A 23,639-nucleotide genomic window follows, 5' to 3' on the forward strand; every position below is an offset into this window, starting at 1 on the left:
AATGATTTAGTGAAAGTCCAAGAACAATTAAACATTTCCAGTGTAATAGATGTTTTTAATGTTACCGGTAATTCGTTATCCTGCACCCGATTGAAAGTTAGTTTTAATGTTCTCTCGTTAACCTTACACCCACTAGACATTAGATACACTTCGTCGGATCGCACACTAGCTACGGTTACTGTGTTTTGGTCATTTTCTTTATTGAGTTGGTGCTGAAAAGAGAGGGAGGGACTTTGATGTGTCCAGTTTTAAAGACGCAGGCACGTCGAGAACACAAAAGATAAAGCCAAGCTGCAAAACAACTCTGGAAAATATGATTATATGGTCTATCTATATTATGTAAGTAATAATGTAGACTAATATTTTGCTATTTTGAAAGATTAAAAACAGAAATGTTGTATTATTACGGTAAGTAGGCTACAAACCGCCTGAAATAATGATATTTGTCTCCATCTACTGGTACAAAAGAGAAATCCAGACGGACAAGAACCCGCATGCAACTCTGCGTGTGCACTTGGCAGAATCTTGCGCAGCATGTTCCACAGGCTGAACCCACTGCAGGCTGACCCTCTTGAACAAGCCGAAATACTTCCTGTTAGCAACCAGCTCGAGGACGCTTGTGTCTGGTTTCCAAGACGGATTGCCTTGTGACTGTACACGTTGTCTTAGCGGTTTAAAACGAGTTTTTCTCAAAAGAAACAAGGGGACAAGCCAGCTGGCCACTTTGTGCATACGAACGGGCTTGTCAGCGTGTAGCTAGCTATGCTTCAAGCTATCCACCTCGGAAAGTAACGGCAGCTAGGCTAGTAAAAAGCTAGCAAGCTAATGCTAAGGTTGATTCTGACTTTTTGCTAGCTAATCGTCTTCACTAGCTTGCAGCTAAAGTTCTTTACCTCGCAATAACATTAGCTGACCAGTTGATTTCAAGATGAGCGAGCAACTTAAATGTATTGTTGAGCACCTGAATAAAGACCCCTTCAAGAAAAACTTTAACTTGATCACCTTTGACTCACTGGAGCCAATGCAACTTCTGCAAATTCTCAACGATGTTCTGGCCGAAATAGACCCTAAGGTGAGACAATTTATGTTTTGCAATGTACACAACAACCTCATACTTGATCACGAGTTGTCCAGTGGTGTATATAGTTGTCCCAGTTGATATTACGCCTAAAATGGTATTATCTTGATGATGACACCTGCCCCATTTGGAGCTCCACTACAATTGTGTTTACCAGTCACCCAAAGTGTGTGTAAAATGTGTGAATTACATGTAAATCATATTTTATTTATTTCAGCAAACTATTGATATCCGTGAAGAAATGCCTGACCAGACAGCAAAGAGAATGTTCACTCTGCTGGGGATGTTGAAATACAAACCACCTGGGAATATGTCTGAGCCGTAAGTATTCTTCTGATCAAATCAAACTTTATTTGTCTACAATAAGTGTAGACTTTATCGTGAAATGCTTACTTACAAGCCCTTAACCAACAGTGCAGTTCAAGAAGAAGAAAATATTTACCAAGTAATAATAAAAAGCAACACAATAACAATAACGAGGCTATGTACAGGGGGCGCCGGTACCGAGTCAGTGTGCAGGGGTACAGGCTAGTTGAGGTAATCTGTACATGTAGGTGGGGGTGAAGGGACTATGCATAGGTAACAAACAAACAGCGAATAGCAGCAGTGTACAAGAGGGGGGTTGGGTCAATGTAAATTGTCCGGTGGCAATTTTTATGAATTGTTCAGCAGTCTAATGGCTTGGGGGTAGAAGCTGTTGAGGAGCCTTTTGGTCCTAGACTTGGTGGTCCGGTACCGCTTGCTATGCGGTAGCAGAGAAGTCTATAACTTGGGTGACTGGAGTCTCTGACAATATTGGGGTTTCCTCTGACACCGCCTATTATATAGGTCCTGGATGGCAGGAAGCTTGGCCCCAGTGATGTACTGGGCCGTTCACAGTACCCTCTGTAGCGCCTTATGGTCAGATGCCGAGCAGTTGCCATACCAGGCGGTGATGCAACCGGTCAGGATGCTCTCGATGGTGCAGCTGTAGAACCTTTTGAGGATCTGGGGACCCATGCCAAATCTTGAAACTTGAAACTCTTGACCCGCTCCACTACAGCCCCGTCAATGTTAATGAGGGCCTGTTCGGCCCGCCTTTTCCTGTAGTGCACGATCAGCTCCTTTGCCTTGCTCATATTGAGGGAGAGGTTATTGTTCTTGCACCACACTGCCAGTTCTCTGACCTCCTCCCTATAGGTCGTCTCATCGTTGTCAGTGATCAGGCCTACCACTGTTGTGTCGTCAGCAAACTTAATGATAGTGTTGGAGTCGCATTTGGCCACCTAATCATGGGTGAACAGGGAATACAGGAGGGGACTAAGCACACACCCCTGAGGGGCCCCAGTGTTAAGGATCAGCGTAGCAGATGTGTTGTTGCCTACTCGTCAGGCAGATTTCAGCATTAGAAAACAGAGTGTTTACTGTCCTCTCTTTTTAAATACAGGAGCAGTTTCAGACAGGGCCTGGTGACGGGCAGTAAGCCTGTGATACACCCTATCCTTCACTGGCTGCTGCAGAGGATTACAGAGCTGAAGAAGAGAGCTTACTTGGCTCGCTTCCTGGTTAAGCTGGAGGTGCCTGCTGAATTCCTGCAGGATGATGTCATCACTGACACCTATCACCAGGTTTGTTTAACATTGGGCAAATTTGTTGGCCCGCCATGCAAAACAATTTGCCCACTGACTTCAAGGTGCAAGCATAATGCTGTATTCATAACCAAGTGGGAAGGTGATGCATTCACGTGTTTTCAACTAATTCAGAAACACGTATTGGCTCATGGCCAACAAGCTGCATCAACCATAAACTAAAAGTACTGCTATAATGCTTGCAAACAAATTATTGTGTTTAAAAAAAAACATATTAATAGATTATTTATAAAAATACATGTTTTGCTGTTTCATTTAACTGTTGAAAATGCTGTTCTACCTTAGTACGTGATGTCAGAGGTCAGCATGTGTGAGAAGTCAGAGCTCAGGGATGATAGATGAGTTTCCCACTAGTAATTACCAGTTGGAGGGATGTTCAAGTAGATTTTTCCTAGTCATACGTGGTAAATGCCACCTTCCCATTAGGTTCTGAATGCAGCATAATATTTAACATGGGATCATGGCTCCTCGTCTTGCTAGACTAAAGAGATAATTAAAACCATTATTTTATTATTTAAAGGTCACTGCGTTTCGGACAGATGCTATGTGCATAACTGAGAAATATGATTCATAGTTTCATAGTGTTTGATCGGTTGTTTTTGTAGTATGAAGAATTAGTGGAAGGATTCAAGACCTACCACAAGGAGTGTGAGCAACTGAAAAGCTCTGGCTTTTCCACTGCAGAGATCAGAAAGGTAAAAACGGGAACAACATTTTGTTTTCCACTCATCACTTAGTATCATATGGAATTCTCTTAAGTTAAGCCACAGATGGTGATATGTGCACAGACACAGTGCTAAAACGCAATCTTTTCCCTAACCTCAGGACATTGGTGCTATGGAGGAGGAGAAGGACCAGCTGATCAAGCGAGTGGAGAGGCTGAAGAAGAGGGTAAGGCAGACAAGCAGTCTGTTTGAGGAAGCCCACCCTGTCATAATGCCTGGAACTCACAGGGATTCACAGAGTAATGAAAACATGACCTCTCATACACGCCAAAAGATTCCTTGTGGTAATGAGACTAGACAGGCATCTGACAAGCTCAATGCTTCACCCTTTTACAGGGCAGATGAGTAATGGAGTGATCATTTAGGGGTCATACTTTTAAGCCATGCCAGAAGGGGGAACTGGGTCAGTGGCAGCAGTGGCTCCTGGCAGTCGTGTGAGGTGAAACTCAGATGCCGGCACAGTATCACAGTTTATTATGTGTCCAACAGGTGGAGTCAGTGTCCAACCACCAGCGGATGCTGGAACTGGCCAGACAACTACGGGTGGAAAAGGAGAGAGAAGAGTCTCTGGCTCAGCAGAAGCAAGAGCAGAAGAACCAAGTAATGAATTGACTTTTCTTAGTCTAGTTTACATCCTGTTTTGTCTACCTTTCCAATTTACAGGCTTTGTTATCCATATGATCAACTTTACTGCATACAGAGTACAAATAAGTGATACAGACTTTAGGGGAAAGGTCTACATGTTATCACAGATGGTTGTCAATTAGATATCCCAAATTCACCTACAAGTAGATTTATCAACATGATGTTGTTTTTTTAGATGCTGATAAGTGTGTGTTGCCATTTGGATATGTTCAGCTTTTCCAGGCAGAACAGAGACTGCAGAGATCTCAGCAGCAGCTGAAGGACCTGCGACAGGCAGCAGCAGATGCCAAGCCAGAGAGTGAGTAGGCATGTTCTGCATCACCCTCAACGCCACAGCTGGTTGAAAGGTCAGGGACACATCAGGTCAGGCTGAATCTCTGTTAATTGTTTCACCTGTATTAAGGCCCTGTAATCATGCTGATCTTTTATGTGCTCCATTAGAGCTCACCATATGTGGACTTGCCTCTTTTTTGTTGTTGTTGTCCTGATCTACTAGTAGCATTTTTACAATCACACAGGAGATTTACACATTTACAGTTAAAAAATTGACGAAAGCAAAGATGTGGCACACCAACAAAGAATTTGACAATCCAATGACTCAAAATGTCACATATCAAAACATTTCCTAATGTGACTATTTTGTAATGGTTTTCGGTCTCATATACAGTAGGCCTACTGTGAATCAGAGCTCAACAGCAGCATTTAAGAGCACAATCTATGTTGAGGTTAGAGATAGTTAATTTAGACAATGTTATGCATACACTCTTGATCTGATTATGATGAACGGGTGTCTCAAGTTTAAGATGTGCATATCACCCTCCTTTACTTCAATGAGCAGGTGTGCCTCATTGTGTTTCGAAGAATGAGGTATCCTGATCAAAGGTGTAAGAATGAGCTTTGTCTTTGTCACTGTCTCAGGCTTAATGAAGAGGCTTGAAGAGGAGATCAAGTTCAACTCCTACATGGTGTCTGACAAACTGCCCAAGGAGCTGGATAGTAAAAGGCGGATGGTGCAGTACCTGCAGAAGGTGGTGTCTGAGCCGGCCATGGGCCAAGCTGAGCTTGGGGAACTAGAGGACAAGGTGAGATATCTCCACCTACCTGAGCAATTAAGCTATTGAGCTTTGCAAGTTTGGTACATTTGGTTCACGCAGATTACAACAAGAATGACTGACAATAGCCAAAAAGTTTGATTCTGACAAATTGAAAGTTTAAGTCTGACTGTTCCCTACTTTGTCCAGATTCGAGAAAACAACATTGAAATAAACCTGCTGATTGAGAAAAGAATGATGCGGAACGACCCCATAGATGATAAACTGTCTCTTTTCAGACAACAGGTGATTATTATTTTTTCTTATTTTCTATTTTCACATTCTTCAGAGATACAGTAGCGTTATTATTATATGACATAACACCAGCAATTACCTAGGATGAATGTTGTGTACATTTCAGAATGCCATTCTCTGTCATTGATACTAAACTCAGCAAAAAATAAACGTCCCTTTTTCAGGACCCTGTCTTTTAAAGATAATTTGTAAAAATCTTATTTACTTTACAGATCTTCATTGTAAAAGGTTTTAACACTGTCTCCCATGCTTGTTCAATGAACCATAAACAATTAATGAACATGCACCTGTGGTACAGTTTTTGAGACACTAACAGTTTACAGACGGTAGGCAATTAAGGTCACAGTTATGAAAACTTAGGACACTAAAGAGGCCTTTCTACTGACTCTGAAAAACACCAAAAGAAAGATGCTCAGGGTCCCTGCTCATCTGCGTGAACGTGCCTTAGGCATGCTGCAAGGAGGCATGAGGACTGCAGATGTGGCCAGGGAAATAAATTGCGATGTCTGTACTGTGAGACGCCTAAGACAGCGCTATAGGGCGGACAGCTGATCGTCCTCGCAGTGGGAGACCACGTGTAACAACACCTTCACAGGATCGGTACATCCGAACATCACACCTGTGGAACAGGTACAGGATGGCAACAACAACTGCCCAAGTTACACCAGGAATGCATAATCCCTTCATCAGTGCTCAGACTAATAGGCTGAGAGAGGCTGGACTGAGGGCTTGTAGGCCTGTTGTAAGGCAGGTCCTCACCAGAAATCACCGGCAACAACGTCGCCTATGGGCACAAACCCACTGTCGCTGGACCAGACAGGACAGGCAAAAAGTGCTCTTCACTGACGAGTCGCGGTTTTGTCTCACCAGAGGTGATGGCCGGATTCGCGTTTATCATCGAAGAAATGAGCATTACACCAAAGCCTGTACTCTGGAGCTGGATCGATTTGGAGGTGGAGGATCCGTCATGGTCTGGGGTGGTGTGTCACAGCGCCATCGGACTGAGCTTGTTGTCATAGCAGGCAATCTCAACGCTGTGCGTTACAGGGAAACATCCTCCTCCCTCATCCTGAGATGACCCTCCAGCATGACAATGCTACCAGTCATACTGCTCGTTCTGTGCGTGATTTCCTGCAAGTCAGGAATGTCAGTGTTCTGCCATGGCCAGTGAAGAGCCCGGATCTCAATCCCATTGAGCACGTCTGGGATCTGTTGGATCGGAGGGTGAGGGCTAGGGCCATTCCCCCCAGAAATGTCCAGGAACTTGCAGGTGCCTTGGTGGAAGAGTGGGGTAACATCTCACAGCAAGAACTGGCAAATCTGGTGCAGCCCGTGAGGAGGAGATGCACTGCAGTACTTAATGCAGCTGGTGGCCACACCAGTTACTGACTGTTACTTTTGATTTTGACCTCTCCCTTTGTTCAGGGACACATTATTCCATTTCTGTTAGTCACATGTCTGTGGAACTTGTTCAGTTTATGTCTCAGTTGTTGAATCTTGTTATGTTCATACAAATATTTTATTTCGTTTATTTTCAGAAAACTTAACATGTGTAAACATGTTAAGTTTGCTGAAAATAAACGCAGTTGACAGTGAGAGGACATTTATTTTTAAATCAGTTTAAATCAGACATATCTTTGTCAGCTATATGAATTTGTATGAGCTGGCTGTTTGTGTATGGTTAAGCGTTTGCTGGCTGTTTGAACTTTTGTGGATGATTGATGTTGTCTGATGTAGTGAGGCAACTTTATTTTTCATCAACATATTTATTCATGTTATCATATTGATATTTTAATACTTTGTTTTGTTGTCTCTTTTGCTATGGTGAGGCAGCTCTAGGATGAACTGCTCTGGTTTTGTCACTGTTCTATACCTATTCTATAAAAATAAAAGAGAGCCGCACACTCTAGGAGCTCAGATGCAAAAAATGTAATACCAACGTTTCGACAGCCAAGCTGTCTTCATCAGGGTATAATCACAAACACTGCGGGATGACTCGTTTATATAGTGTCAAAAGACACAGGTGTCTGTAATCATGGCCAAGAGTGGCCTAATATCATTGGTTAATCAATGTGCGGCTCTCTTTTATTTTTATTTTCAAGTTTCTACTCCGCTAGCCAGCACCTCGTCTTAATAGGTGTGCGTTTCTTTTTCTTCTATACCTATTCTATACCTGTGAAATGTGTGCATGTTCTGCTTGGTTATTTTGTGTGAATTAGAATAAATGGATATATATATACAGTATACTATTTTCTACATTGTAGAATAATAGTGAAGACATCAAGCTATGAAATAACACCTGGAATTCATGTTACTACATCCAAAAAGTGTTAAACAAATCAAAATAGATTTGAGATTCTACAAAGTAGGGCCTCCTGAGTGGCGCAGTGATTTAAGGCATTGCATCGCAGTGCTAGCTGTGCCACTAGAGATCCTGGTTTGAGTCCAGGCTCTGTCGCAATCGGCCGCAACCGGGAGACCCATGGGGCGGCGCACAATTGGCCCAGCGTCGTTCGGGTTAGAGGAGGATTTGACCTGCAGGGATGTTCTTGTCCCATTGCATTCTAGCGACTCCTGTTGCGGGCCGGGTGCAATGCACACTGTTTCCTCCGATACATTGGTGCGGCTGGCTTCCGGGTTAAGCGGGCATTGTGTCAAGAAGCAGTGCGGCTCGGCAGAGTCGTGTTTCGGAGGACGCACGGCTCTCGACCTTCGCCTCTCCCGAGTCCGTACAGGAGTTGCAGCGATGGGACAAGACTGTAAACTACCAATTTGATACCATGAAATTGGGGAGAAAAAAGGGGTTAATTCTCTCAACCAGCTTCTTGAGGTAGTAACCTGGAATGCATTTCAATTAACAGGTGTGCCTTGTTAAAAGTTAATAGCATTTGAGCCAATAAGTTGTGTGACAAGGTAGGGGTGGTATACAGAAGTTAGCCCTATTTGGTAAAATACCAAGGCCATATTATGGCAAGAACAGCTCAAATAAGCAAAGAGAAACGACAGCCCATCATTACTTTAACACAAGGTCAGTCAATGCAAAAAAATAAAAAATTTCATCAAATGGTGGCTACTTTTGAAGAATCTAAAATATATTTAGATTTGTTTAACACTTTTTTGGTTACTACATGATTCCATATGTGTTATTTTATAGTTTTGATGTCTTCTATTATTCTACAATGTAGAAAATAGTAAAAATAAGGAAAATACCATGAATGAGTAGGTGTGTCCAAACTTGACGTATTCAGAGTATTCAGACCCCATTACTTTTTCCACATTTTGTTACGTTACAGCCTTATTCTAAAATTGACTATATTCATTTTTTTCTTCATCAATCTACACAGAATACCCCATAATGACAAAGCAAAAACAGGTTTAGAAATTTTGGCTAATTTATTAAAAATTAAAAACTGAAATGTTATAAGAATTCAGACCCTTTGTTGAAGCACCTTTGGCAGCGATTACTGTACAGAATCGAGTCTTCTTGGTTATGACGCTACAAGCTTGGCGCTGTATTTGGGAAGTTTCTCCCATTTCTCTGCAGATTCTCTCAAACTATGTCAGGTTGGATGGGGAGTGTTGCTGCACAGCTATTTTCAGGTCTTTCCAGAGATGTTAGATTGGGTTCAATTCTGGGCTCTGGCTGGGCCACTCAAGGACATTGAGACCTGTCCTGAAGCCACTCCTGCGTTGTCTTGGCTGTGTGCTTAGAGTCATTGTCCTGTTGGAAGGTGAACCTTCGCCCCAGTCTTAGGACCTGAGCACTCTGGAGCAGGTTTTCATCAAGGATCTCTCTGTACATTGTTCTGTTCATCTTTGCCTCGATCCTGAATAGTCTCCCTGCCGCTGAAAATCATCCCCACTGCATAATGCTGCCACCAACTTGCTTCACCGTAGGGATGGAGCCAGGTTTCCTCCAGAGGTGACACTTGGTATTCAGGCCAAAGAGTTCAATCTTGGTTTCATCAGACCAGAGAATCTTGTTTCTCATGGTCTGAGAATCCTTTAGGTGCCTTTTGGCAAACTCCAAGCAGGCTGTCATGTGCCGTTTACTGAGGAGTGGCTTTCGTCTGGCCACTCTACCATAAAGGCCTGATTGGTGGAGTGTTGCAGAGATGGTTGTCCTTCTTGAAGGTCCTCCCATCTCCACAGAGGAACTCCGGAGCTCTGTCAGAGTGACCATCGGGTTCTTGGTCACCTCCCTGACCAAGGCCTTTCTCCACCAATTACTCAGTTTAGCCAGGTGGCCATCTCTAGGAAGAGTCTTGGTGGTTCCAAACTTCTTCCATTTAAGAAATATAGAGGCCACTGTGTTCTTGGGGACCTTCAATGCTGCAGAAATGTTTTGGTACCCTTTTCTAGATCTGTGCCTCGACACAATCCTGTCTCGGAGCTCTACGGACAATTCCTTCGACCTCATGGCTTGGTTTTTGCTCTGGCATGCACTGTTAACTGTGGGACCTTATATAGACAGGTGTGTGCCTTTCCAAATCATGTCAAATCAATTGAATTTACCACCGGTGGACTCCAATCAAGTTGTAGAAGCATCTCAAGGAGGATCAATGGAAACAGGATGGACCTGAGCTCAATTTCGAAACTCATAGCAAAGGGTCTGAATACTAATGTAAATAAGGTATTTCTGTTGTTTACTTTAAATAAATGTGCGGAAATGTCTAAAAACCTGTTTTCGCTTTGTTATTTAGGGGGTATTGTGCGTAGATTGTTGAGTTAAATTTTTTTTTAAATCCATTTTAGAATAAGGCTGTAACGTAACAAAATGTTGAAGGAGTCGAGGGGTCTGAATACTTTCCGAAGGCACCGTATATATACTGGCTGTATCTGTATTGACTGTATCTGTAATAATATGACTGGTGTGGCTCTTCAGGCATCGATTATAACTCGTAAGAAGGAGGCGAAGGCGGAGGAGCTGCAGGAGGCGCGGGAGGAGCTAGCTGCACTAGACAGAGAGCTGAACCAGAAGAACAGCCAGGCACGAGACCAGGATGGAGACGAGGTCATCCGGGGAGATGAGGTAACATTACAGGAACTAACCGCCTCTCACAGCTCAATACTCTTGTCTGAACATCATCATCCACACCAATAGTAATCACCTTCCTCACCAGTCAATGTTTGTGGAATAGGGTCATATACGTTTTTGGGGGTAATTAAAATATTGTCATTTTGCAGCAAAAAGACTGCTGCCACTATATACAATCTGCTCAGTATTCACTTGCAACGTTGTACAATTGCCCACCACTCAAAACTCAACATCACTATCCAAACTTTCTCAAAAGATAGTAAAATGCATCAGAGATCAAATATTTTCCATCTTTAGGGGTAGATTGATTAAACATTCTACTGTTTGCTTACGTCTACTCCAATACATAATCTTTGTTGATAAGGGTGACGTGCGGTAGTTGTGGATCCCAGTAAACATGAGACGCTATTTCTGCTCTTATGTAAACATAGTGGAGCTTACAGGCTAATGCTACTTATCCCTGTTCCCCTCACTCTCCCACTTTCCCATGCAAGGTTAAAAATAGACCACAACAGGGGCTACCCGGAACCAGGACAGTATTTAACAAACTGTCTGAAATGTATTTTATTTTTATATCTCTTGTGTAAATATTCTTAATTAATTCAGCAAAACAAACTATTTCAGTGTAAATCCTTCAACTAACTTTGACATCTATGGAGGATATTTTACCGCAAAGAAAACAAACTGACATGAGGTTTTGTTTATATTTTTGTACTTTTACCCCTTTTTCGTGATATCCAATTGGTAGTTAGTCTTGTCCCATCGCTCCAACTCCCCTACGGACTCGGGAGAGGCAAAGGTTGAGAGCCATGCATGCTTTGACGCCATGTTTGGTTAGATCACTTAGTATAAACCATTGGCAGAGAAAGATCTCTCAAATTTGAGTGCCTTTTTGCCTCTGCGACATAGTGCCAGGAGCCATCACTCCTGTGTGTCAACACACCCTGTGCCTGGCTCTGTAAGATCAAGGATAAAGAGAACGACCACTCTTCACATCTCAGACTAAGCCTGTTCCTGTTTGCTGCGCGACCTTCGGCCATTAACAGGTCTATATAGTTGGTGGTAGCTGATGCATAGGGCATGTGCTGTACCCATATGTTGTCTGAGTGGTTTATGGGCAGGCGTTCCACACTCAGTGAAAACATTGCGCTGACAGCTGGACAGGCTGGCGAAGCACAGGAGCTGCATGTCTGAAATAGCATCCACTTTCTCCCTGCTCTCCTCCGTGCCCTGTTCAATGTGTGTGGTTTCATCTGCTCCTCTGGATAATGAGTGAGTGTGTTTGATGTGAAAGGAAACTCTAAACCTGACTTTTTCTCAGTATGTTAACAGTAGGTGAGAACCGGATGGAGGAGGAGTCAGGGGATTTATGGTAAATGGAAAGGGTCTAGTCACACTGGGCTTATCTGTCTCTCCCCGGGTCCATGGGTCATGGTGGAAATGAGCACCTTATCAGAGGTATTTTCCATTATGCTGCTAACATGTCATCACATGTCACCCAGCAACTGCTCATCCTCAGTGAGCTTGCTTTTACACCCACTACAAACTAGTCCACCATGTTGCTAGTGTTCCATCATTACATACACTGAGTGTACAAAATATTAAGAACACCTTCCTAATATTGAGTTATTGGCCTCAGAACGGCCTCAATTCGTCAGGGCATGTACTCTACAAGGTGTCGAAAGCGTTCCACGGGGATGCTGGCCCATGTTGACTCCAATGCTTCCCACAGTTGTGTCAAGTTGGCTGAATATCCTTTGAGTGGTGGACCATCCTTGATATACATAGGAAACTGTTGAGCATGAAAAACCCTGCAGCATTGCAGTTCTTGACACAAACCTACTACCATACCCGGTTCAAAGGCACGTAAACCCTTTGTCTTGTCCATTCACCCTTTGAATGGCACACATACACAAACCATGTCTCAAGGCTTAAAAATCCTTCTTTAACCTGTCTTCTCCCTTTCATCGACAATGATTGAAGTGGATTTAACAAGTGACATCACTAGGTCAGTCTGTTATGGAAATAATAATGCTTTCTGTTCACTTACACCCCAAATTCCCCCAACGTAAATAACAGATGTTTGCTCAGTCTGGAAAAGCTATTCACCCTGCCAAAATGGATTTCACATATAGTAGGTTACTGCTATTTATAAATATGCTCAGTGCATATACTGTATGGGCAAAATGTTTCATTATCTATTATAAACTGGGTGGTTCGAATACTGAATGCTAATTTGGCTGAAAGCTGTGTTATATCTGACCGTATACCATGGTTATGGCAAAAACAAATAGTTTTACTGTTCTAATTACTTTGGTAACTAGCTTATAATAACAATAAGGCACCTCTGGGGTTTGTGGAATATGGCCAATATACCACGGTTAAAGGCTGTATCCAGGCACTCCGCATTGCGTAGTGCGTAAGAACAACCCTTAGCCGTGGTATATTGGCCATATACCACACCCCCTCGGGCCTTACTGCTTAACTATCCCAATGTGCTGCATTTCCCAGAACTATCCTCCTGTCCTGAGTATGTGTGTGTCTGACACAGGGTCATGATAAATAGTTCAAACCCTCCAAAGTTGTGTTGGATAATTTAGCAGCTGTTTTGGGGACATATTGTATGTGACGAGGGAATGCTACGCAGCCTTATTCTGGCTGCTAATACCCTCTCAACCTTGTCTGCCCTTGATGTCCCAAAATAAAATAAACCATACATTCTTGCGCACAAGCCATGCATGCCCAAGTGACTTACAGGACATTTTCTGGGATTCTCCAGAAGGAATACATTTTGACATGCACAGGAGTCTGAGGCACCTCGACCCCCCCCCCCCCCCCCCAGTACTGCCTCAGCTATTGTCTTCTCCAAGAACATTTTACATTGTTCCATCACTGCTGGATACTAAGCCACATTATAGTAACTCTCTCTTTTTCACACTCCCGAACTCACTCTCTCAGACATGGGTCATGTCTGTCTGAGTAGAAACTGAAGGGGATGACCTGGCGTCAAGATGTGGTTTCCCTTGTGTATTTACTTTTTCTTCACTGACGTTTGATCTATTGTTTTAATGTTGTTATTTCTGTCTTGTTCCATTTCTCTTAGCATATCATTCATGACAATAGTCTCTCTCGATTCCACTCAGTTTAAACGTTTTGTGGGGAAACTGCGCAGCAAGGGGACGGTGTTCAAGAAGAAGCGTCAGGAGATTACCGAGCTGAGAGCTGAGTATGGGGTCTTACAGCGGACAGAGGAAATCCTAAAACAGAGGCACGAGGTCGGCCAACAGCAACTGGTAACTATGCACCACAGCAATCCCCTTCGCAGCAATCCACCCTACCACCCTACCTGCTCCCCTCCATACCTCATAGAAGCCCCTTGGGACACTTACCTTTCCATCCTGCCCTTGTTCATGCAATGTACATTAACAGTAAAGTGACATGCCTTCCTGGAAATGACTTCACACCTCTGTTCCCTCCCAGCTTCTGACTTGCTTATAGCCTGGCTGACATAGTAAGGGCTGGGCTGCTGCTATTTGCGATGGCTGAATCTGCTCTTCTCTCTGTCTGACGCTGGTATTTTTTTAAATCAGTGGATATTAGTGTCTGAGCCCTTTCTCCTCTCACCACCTGCATTCCTGTTCCCATCACTCACCCACCCAGTCACCCCAGTCCAACTGTTACCCCTTCAACCTACAACTATGAACCATTTACTGCAACAATGTTGGTTATAGCCTACTGCATAACCCAAAAGTCACTAGAAGCCCTGCTTGCAACTGTGAACTATTCATATCAGAACCAAATATTATAATGTAATTTAATGAGGTCATTTACATTGTCTTTATCTGTGAACAGATCTGCAGGAGAGGGATGGGTGCTACATGGGAAGGAAATTGTGTTTCTTTTCATAGATCACAGATTTCTCACTCATATAATAGACCACACACACATCCTGCTATCTCAACCGCATGTAATCTTCTCTTCTTGGAGAACAAAGTGGCCTCTACTCCGAGGTGTTGAGCTGACCCCTGCCTGTTTGTGTGGACACAACCCTTCACAGTGCTTAGAGCACAGGCGCCAGGGGTCATTTCAGGACTAGGCTCCATGCTGCTATATATCCTCCCAGACAGAGAGGGAGTAACTCAGTCACTGTTTCAAGTTTCAAGTTTTATTAGTCGTATGTACAGGATGTACATGGTAAACACCGTCCAACAAAATACTTACTTGCCGGTTCCTTCTCGACAATACAACAACAATAATAATTAATAAAAAATACGAGTACAAACATAAAGTAAATGGCAGTAGAATAGAATAGTACATTTTTAGCGTAAGCATAATATAGGATGGCACAGTTTATAGTCCAATATTTACACATGTATCAGGGAAGGGGGGATTGGGGCCAAGTGTTTAAATTGTGCAGTTGTGATGTGTGTGTGTGTGGATGTCTGTGGGTGGGTGTCTGTGTGGGTGGGTGTCTGTGTGCATGTGTGGAAAGTCAGTGCAGGTGGTCAGTCTAGTTCAAGTGTTCAGCAGTCTGATGGCTTGTAGATAAATTGTCTCTGAGCCTGTTGGTATCAGACCTCATTTTCCGACACCGTCTGTCCGACTAAGGGATTGAACAGTCCGTGGCTGGGGTGTGTGGGGTCCTTGATAATGCTGCGGAACTTCCTCAACTACCGTTTCTGAGTCATAGCTATAGGCTTACATTTGTTGACATGGTGCAAACGAATCATTAACAATTAAGTCAGGTGAGCCACTGTATACATTACATGGAGGTTTACTCATTGCAAATTATTAACTTGAATTCACTGATTTCATCTTACTGCCTTGCAGCACATGTGGGTGTGTAGACTACATTGCTCAAATGCCAGGTGTTTCTAGTGAACTCTTGCCAGGTCCAGTCCCTAAACTGACATTTGCCTCAGGATTCTAACACTGGATACAATCGCATCATTTTATGCTGCTGCATTACAAGGCTGTCATATTTGGTGTAGTTACTGATGTGTCACCCCATATGCCCTCTCATGCTCTTATTGTGGTCCATTTAGCAATCCATGGAGGCACAGAAGGGGATCTCTGGGTACAGTGACACTCAGGAGGAACTGGAGAGAGTGTCAGCCATCAAGAGTGAACTGGACGAGATGAAGGGGCGCTCGCTGGACGACATGTCAGAAATGGTGACTATATCGGGATCGGAGCCACTATCTGAGTAGCATCTCACTTTACCACAGTGACAGATCTTTCCCCACTCCAGACCGCCCATACTCAGTCACAGGATCATGCTGATTGCGTTCAGATGCCCCTTCTAATGGGATACACAAACACAGCCCAATTTGTTTTACCAGAAGTGTCCTAGCCCTGTTTTGTTTGTGTCATTGATTTATTTGCATTGATTTAGTGACTTGATACCTTTTGAAATACCACTTGTGTGTAATTAATCTGTCTTTTTGTGGGGAAAGGAAGAGTAATTGCTGAGTTTTAAGCCAAGTTGGATCACCAAATCACTCTGTTTTATCAATCTGTCATCCCATTGCATTGAAGTCCAAATAGAACCAGTTGCAGCCGTTTAGGCCCCAGTCCAAGATGTTTTTGAAATTATTTAAAGGGTAGTCAGGGCTTGTGGTTAAAGCTGGCAGCTTGCACACTTGTGCTGCTGCCAATGATTCAAACATTCCTGGCTGTAGCCATAAAGTTGACTTTCACTCACTTCACAATCTTTGGCCTTAGATAGCTTTGCCTCTGAATGCACACCCTGTAAGGCCCCTGCTTGTGTACAACACAGGTGACATAAACTCAGCAACAACAAAAAAGTCCTCTCACTGTCAACTGCGTTTTATTTTCAGCAACTTAACATGTGTAAATATTTGTATGAACATAACAAGATTCAACAACTGGGACACAAACTGAACAAGTTCCAAAGACACGTGACTAACAGAAATTGAATCATGTGTCCCTGAACAAAATCAAAAGTAACAATCAGTATCTGGTGTGGCCACCAGCTGCATTTGTTACATTGCATCTCCTCCTCATGGACTGCACCAGATTTGCCAGTTCTTGCTGTGAGCTGTTACCCCACTCTTCCACCAAGGCAACTGCAAGTTCCCGGACATTTCTAGGGGGGAATGGCCCTGCCCTCACCCTCTGATCCAACAGGTCCCAGATGTGCTCAATGGGATTGAGATCCGGGCTCTTTGCTGGCCATGGCAGAACACTGACATTCCTGTCTTGCAGGAAATCATGCACAGAACGAGCAGTATGTCTGGTGGCATTGTCATGCTGGAGGGTCATGTCAGGATGAGCCTGCAGGAAGGGTACCACATGAGGGAGGAGGATATCTTCCCTGTAACGCACAGCTTTGAGATTGCCTGCAATGACAACAAGCTCAGTCCGATGATGCTGTGACACACCGTCCCAGACCATGACGATATCGATCCCGCTCCAGAGTACAGGCCTTGGTGTAATGCTCATTCCTTCAACGATAAACGCAAAGCCAACCATCACCCCTAGTGAGACAAAACTGCGACTCGTCAGTGAACAGCACTTTTTGCCAGTCCTGTCTGGTCCAGCGATAGTGGGTTTGTGCCCATAGGCGACGTTGTTGCCGGTGATGTCTGGTGAGGACCTGCCTTACAACAGGCCTACAAGCCCTCAGTCCAGCCTCTCTCAGCCTATTGCACAGTCTGAGCACTGATGGATCAAGACAGGGTCTGGAAAAAGGGATGTTTCTTTTTTTGCTGAGTTTATAATGATTATTATGGTCATAGTTATCTTTAACTGACATTTATGTGGATTACTTTTCCCACCAAATCAGGATGTTGGCAGATGGGTTGAAATATGTGATGCTTTTTTTCAGGTGAAGAAACTGAACTCAACGATAGTGGAGAAAAAGTCTGCCCTTGCTCCGATAATAAAGGAACTGAGGCCTTTGAGACAGCAGTGTCAGGTGAACGTCACATGCTATAAAACTTTGTCTGCAGTTTCATCTTCAAATTGTGTCATTACACAGATCTGTGTCTATAGAATAACCTAAATGTACAGTACCAGTCAAAAGTTTGGACACCTACTCATTCATGGGCTTTTCTTTATTTTTACTATTTTCTACATTGTAGAATAATAGTGAAGACATCAAAACTATAAAATACCACATATGGAATCATATAGTAACCAAAAAAGTGTTAAACAAATCAATATAGATTTTAAATTCTTCAAAGTAGCCACCCTTTGCCTTGATGACAGCTTTGCACACTCTTGGCATTCTCTCAACCAGTTTCACCTGGAATGCTTTTCCAAGAGTCTTGAAGAAGTTCCCACATATGCTGAGCACAAAAAAATGCTTCAGAGTTCAAGTAACAAACACATCTCAACATCAACTGTTCAGAGGCGACTGCGTGAATCAAGCCTTCATGGTTGAATTGCTGTCAAGAAACCACTACTAAAGGACACCAATAAGAAGAAGAGACTTTCTTGGGCCAAGAAACACAAGCAATGGAAAGCATTCCAGGTGAAGCTGGTTGAGAGAATGCCAAGAGTGTGCAGAGGTTGGTAACTCTAATGAACTTATCCACTGCAGCAGAGGTAACTCTGGGTCTTCCTTTCCTGTGGCGGTCCTCATGAGAGCCAGTTCCATCATAGCGCTTTATGATTTCTGCCACTGCACTTGAAGAAACTTTGAAAGTTCTTGAAATTGTCCGCATTGACTGATATTCATGTGTTAATGTAATGATGGACTGTCGTTTCTCTTTGCTTATTGAGCTGTTCTTGCCATAATATGGACTTGGTCTTTTACCAAATAGGGCTATCATCTGAATACCATCCCTACCTTGTCACAACACAACTGATTGGCCCAAACCCGTTAACAAGGAAAGAAATTCCACAAATGTACTTTTAACATGGCACACCTGTTAATTGAAATGAATTCCACTACCTCATGAAGCTGGTTGAGAGAATGCCAAGAGTGTGCAAAGCTGTCATCAAGGCAAAGGGTGGCTTCTTTGAAGAATCTCAAATATAAAATGTATTTTGATTTGTTAAAACTTTTGGTTACTACATGATTCCATATGTTTATTTCATAGTTTTGATGTCTTCACTATTATTCTACAGTGTAGAAAATAGTCAAAATAAAGAAAAACCCTTGAATTAGTAGGCGTGTCAATTATTGACAAGTACAGTACAACCACAGATTAAAAAGCATTACAAATCATGACATGAGGCCAAGAGATTTGACAAAAGAAGCGGGGAAAACCCTGACGCATCAGCCAGCTGCTGTTGACTTCATGCAAGATTGTTGTGGAGTCCATTAACGATATTTGAAACATAGTCTATGTGCATAGTGTACGACAGGGAAAGCACTTCACATCTCTCAGCTAAAGCTGGGGATCATATTTTCCAGATTGTGTTCCCTGAGTTGGTTGACCATCATACTGGCTAACATTTACTAATGATGAAAAGTTACGTCAGAAATGTATGAATATACTCAGCTAGAGCTTAGGCTTAAGTAAAACGGTGCAAATGCATGGGCTTTGATCTGATAATGATATGAAAGGGCTTGGGGAAGCTAGAACTTATGCATACACAACATACTAGAATGGTGAAAAGTGTTGTCATTGTACTCTTTCTTTTTAAATGATTTTGAATATGTCCATGTATGTGTATTTCTTTGGGTTCATGTATCTGTGAATGTGTATTTCTTTGGGTTCATGTATCTGTGAATGTGTATTTCTTTGGGTTCATGTATCTGTGAATGTGTATTTCTTTGGGTTCATGTATCTGTGAATGGGTATTTCTTTGGGTTCATGTATCTGTGAATGGGTATTTCTTTCATGACAGGACCTAACTCAAGAGTATGAGGAAAAGAAGGCCCAGTATGACAGCTGTGCTGCAGGTCTGGAGAGTAACCGATCCAAACTGGAGCAGGTATAATATGAATGCTATGTGTAGACCCCTGGTCTATCTACCAACACACCCAACAGATCAGCATATCACCACATATCAAATCTTCTCTATTTATATCATTGGAATGTGCTCTGCGCGAGGACCAGTTCAGTACTGCCATAGCAACAAGCATCTGATGCTTCAGGCCTGATGCTTCAGTTTCCTATTGCCACATGTTTTCATTCACCACCTCCATTGCAGGAGGTGAGAGCTCTGAGGGAGGAGATGGCTCAGGAGGAAAACCGATACCACTATATCAACTGCATGAAAGAGGTAAGGGGTTCAGGTAGCAAACAACCCCTCCCCCAACACCTGTTCTGTGACTGTCAACCAGAGCTCTCTCTCTCTGCCCATCTCTCTCTCTCTTCACAGATCATTGAGATGCAAATGCAGCGAGCAGCAGAGGAGATGAAGGCTTACGTGTCTCCTGATCCGCAAGAGAGGAGGAAGACCATCCGGTGAGTCTGCCAGCTGTTTAGGATTTCTATTACTACAGTCACCTCCATATGCTACGATTACAGCACAATGGGTGCATACTGTATGCTACTGTTGCCACCCACCTCCCCCTATACCTCCCTCAAAGTACACACTTACAGCAGTCTGTTAGTAGATTCACCCTCATAGGTCACCCTCATTTCCAAGTGTGTCCAGAAGTATTGCTTTGCTATAGAAAAATATGTAAATCTATTTATATTACTGGTTTAATAAAATGTTATGTATGTTTGCTATGTTGTTATTCAACTACTAGGTAGTATTTTCCTTGTAAAACTCACAGTAATGTCATAATAGCAGCATTGAGCTTGCGAAAGTGAAAAGGCTCACATGAACTCTGACCCTCTGGCTGTTTCACAGGGAGCAGTACATGAAGAACATTGCAGAGCAGGAGTCCCTGGGCAAGGTGAGCAGAGAGGTGCTCTTTGTGCTTTGTCAGGGTGCAGGCACGGTGCCAATCCTGTGCTGCACTGGCATCTGAAATGGATCCCCTGCAAACACAGGCACCATGCTTTGGGTTCCTTCCTTCTTCACCCTGATAAGAGGGATGCCAGAGAGGAGGAAGGGTATGGCAGAGGGGGCTCAGCTGCATTCCTGCTAAACCATTTGGCCCAGTAGACAAACTGTAATGTAGATGTGCTGCTGCAGTAGACCAGCAGTGGAGGCTCCTCAGAGGAGGAATGGGAGGACCAACCTCAGTAAATTTCATAAAAATTGTGAAACATTAAAAGTAATCCTTTTTAAATAAAACTATACTAAATATATTCACGTCAAAAATAATAGATTAAAACACACTGTTATTTATGAAAATCTACAGTAGCTTCAACAGCACTCTCTAGGGTAGCACCATGGTATAGCCGAGAGGACAGCTAGCTTCCATCCTCCTCTCGGTACATTAACTTCAATACAAAACCTAGGAGGCTCATGGTTCTCACCCCCTTCTATAGACTTACACAATATGCTGTAATAGAAATAAGTCCATGCTCATACAAACATTTTTACTACACACCAGTATAGGTGCAGCTTGTATAACACAATGTCCATCCTCATCATTGGAGCAGCTGGAGGGATGCATGCTGATTTCTCTCTACCCTAGCTCTGTCCTAGTCCTCATCTACACTCATCTACATTTCCCCACCCCTGTCACATTCGTGACAAGCTACTTCTTTTTTAGGGTTATGAATAGGCTATATGCTAATTCCTCTAAGTAGTAAGTATTTGGTTGGTCAAGCTTCCCGTTAATTTATAAAAGGATGGCTTGCCTTGCAACTTATAATGAAAAGGTATTCAACTGAAAAAAGGCCATTTAACAATGCTGATCATACACTGTATGCATGTTGGGCTGACATTAATTCTTAGTCTTTCCCTTTGGACAACAACAGAAGTTGCGTGAGCAGCAGAAGACTGTGAGGGAGAGCCATGGGCCGAACATGAAGCAGGTGAAGATGTGGCGCGACCTGGAACAGCTGATGGAGTGCAAGCGCCAGTGCTTCCTGAGGGCCCAGAGCCAAGCCTCCATTGGGCAGGTCATCCAGGAGGGCGGTGAGGATAGGCTGGTGCTGTGAGGACGAGGAGAATATTAAAGCATGGCCAACTCTGGTACACTAAGCTCTACCACAATGACAAGGATTTCTCACTCATCTAACTACTGGACTTAGTTTGACAATTATAGTTCATTAATCTGTTCTGTTTGTCTTGTATTATATATTTTTAGGTGAGATAATTACTCTTCGTGTATCAAAACTACTCTGCTTTCATCGCCGCCAGTTAAAAGGATTCCATTCATCCAATCTGTGTTAATCCTGGTTTAGTTAGCGATTTGTGTTGTTTGTAAATAATCCCAAAGTAGGATTTAGTTTAACTGATTTATCTCCTGTGAGGAACACCTTTCTGGTGATGATATTGTGAGAGTTGCCGGATGAATCCAGAAACAAAGGGACACATGTACCAGGAGGTTTCAGCCAGATAAGATGTTTAACTCTCTCTGGCCCTCTGACTTTAAACAAATCCACAGCCTCCATTTTAAGAATGCAGTTTAAATCTATGTGTCTAAAGATAACAACAGCGTACAATGTGTTGCACTTGGGACACAGCTGCACTCAGTTATTTTGGGAAACAACAGCCACACCTTGGGTAAAGGAGCTTGCCAGTTTTGGAATTCAACTGGGCCTCTGGTTCAGATGGAACATTGCAGAGTGAACTAATCAAGCATCATTTTCTTGCATCTTGTACTTTGAAGTATATTTCTATGTAACACCTTTATTTGTGCCATAAATTATACAGAACAAAAATATACATGCAACAATTTAAAAGATTTTAGTTACAATTCATATAAGGAAATCAGTCAATTGAAATAAATTCATTAGGCCCTAATCTATGGATTTCACATGACTGGGCAGGGGTACAGCCATGGGTGGGCCTTAGAGTGCATAGGCCCACCCACTTGGCAGCCAGGCCCACCCACTGGGGAGCCAGGCTCGACCAATTAGAATTTGTTTTTCTCCACAAAAGGGCTTTATTACAGACAGAAATACTCCTCAGCACCACCACCCTCCACTCAGACAATCCCGCAGGTGAAGAAGCTGGATTTGGAGGTCTTGGGCAGGCGTGGACACACGTGGTCTGCGGTTGTGAGGCCAGTTGGACGTACTGCCAAATTCTCAGTTTTTTGGGAGGGATCTTATGGTAGAGAAATGAACATTCAATTCTCTGGCAACAGCTCTGGTGGACATTCCTGCAGTCAGCATGCCAATTTTATGCTCCCTCAAAACTTGAGACATTTGTGGCATTGTGTTGTGTGACAAAACTGCACATTTTAGAGTGGCCTTTTACTGCCCCCAGCACAAGGTGCACCTGTGTAATGATCATGCTGTTTAATCAGCTTCTTGATATGCCACACCTGTCAGGTGGATCTATTATATTGGCAAAGGAGAAATGCTCACTAATAGGGGTGCAAGCAAATTAGTGCACAAAATAGAGAAATACACTTTTTGTGCGTATGAAAAGAAAATGTTGTTTTTTTCAGTTCATGAAACATGGGACCAACACTTTACATGTTGAGTTTATATTTTTGTTCAGTATATATATTATATGAGTTACATAATATCCTGTTGTACTTCTCATTTAACTTTGTTCATAAAAATATATTCTTATAGAGATTCTCTGGAACTTTTGTATACTTATTAGCGAGTAGTTTTGAAAGTAGGCCACATGAGCCTAAAGTGGTTCATTAAAGTTGCATACTACGTCACATATGTGCAGATATGTACACCACGTCATTGCTCTCGCTCTGCTGTGTGTGCATCTTGCTAGCTGTCACTCAATTCGTGAGGAGCTGAAGCTCATCGACTAGAACTCGAATTCCTAGGGTGTTGGACCATGTGGGGGGAAAATGTAGAGAAATGTCACATTGTTCAGAAAAACAGTCGCTTTCCGACTAGGGATTTCGTGGCTAATTGAGGTAAGATAGTAATTCTGCTCATAGATTATGCATTTCTGAACTACACATTGACACATCCAGTCCAAAGCGGGAGGTTTAAAAAATACTTAGCAGTCACCAAAGTTCCGGAGCATGTATTTAATACGATATTTAAAGTTTATTGATATTTGGTTGTATTTCTGTCTGAATAGTCACAGCCTTCTAAAGGGGATGGAAAACAATCAATGATAAATCAAACTGACCATCCTTAGAATAAATCTCCTATTCACAAATCAATCATTCTGAATACCTGTCTATAAATGCTGATGTGAGTAAGGGGA

General features: G+C 42.9%; 2 protein-coding genes across 5 annotated transcripts in view; one reads left to right on the plus strand and one right to left on the minus strand.

The window, feature by feature from the left end:
• The window catches only part of LOC110525519 (breakpoint cluster region protein), a 38,451-nt gene extending 38,207 nt beyond the window's left edge, over nucleotides 1–244 (minus strand). For all 3 annotated transcript variants that reach the window (XM_021605695.3, XM_021605694.3, XM_090237268.1), the window contains exon 1: nucleotides 66–244. The gene's annotated coding sequence lies outside the window, so the exon portion shown is untranslated. The remainder of the gene's footprint in view (nucleotides 1–65) is intronic.
• Nucleotides 245–23,037, plus strand: ift81 (intraflagellar transport 81 homolog). Of its 2 annotated transcripts, XM_021605709.3 has the most exons (19): nucleotides 245–1,072; nucleotides 1,296–1,399; nucleotides 2,505–2,685; nucleotides 3,312–3,401; nucleotides 3,532–3,597; nucleotides 3,921–4,031; nucleotides 4,290–4,374; nucleotides 4,995–5,158; nucleotides 5,318–5,413; nucleotides 10,308–10,454; nucleotides 13,604–13,753; nucleotides 15,506–15,634; nucleotides 17,311–17,400; nucleotides 19,284–19,370; nucleotides 19,590–19,661; nucleotides 19,761–19,846; nucleotides 20,241–20,286; nucleotides 21,263–21,479; nucleotides 21,595–23,037. In XM_021605709.3, the coding sequence occupies exons 1-18, from the start codon at nucleotides 929–931 to the stop codon at nucleotides 21,443–21,445; spliced, it is 2,031 nt and encodes a 676-aa protein (XP_021461384.2). In that variant the 5' UTR covers nucleotides 245–928; the 3' UTR covers nucleotides 21,446–21,479; nucleotides 21,595–23,037. The 2 variants fall into 2 exon arrangements, with proteins under 2 accessions (XP_021461384.2, XP_021461383.2); XM_021605708.3 differs by having other exon boundaries at nucleotides 21,263–23,037.
• The last annotated feature ends 602 nt before the right edge of the window (nucleotides 23,038–23,639 follow it).

This window comes from Oncorhynchus mykiss, chromosome 6, assembly GCF_057628025.1.
Source record: "Oncorhynchus mykiss isolate SJ-2025 chromosome 6, ASM5762802v1, whole genome shotgun sequence".
Taxonomy (NCBI): Eukaryota; Metazoa; Chordata; class Actinopteri; order Salmoniformes; family Salmonidae; genus Oncorhynchus; species Oncorhynchus mykiss.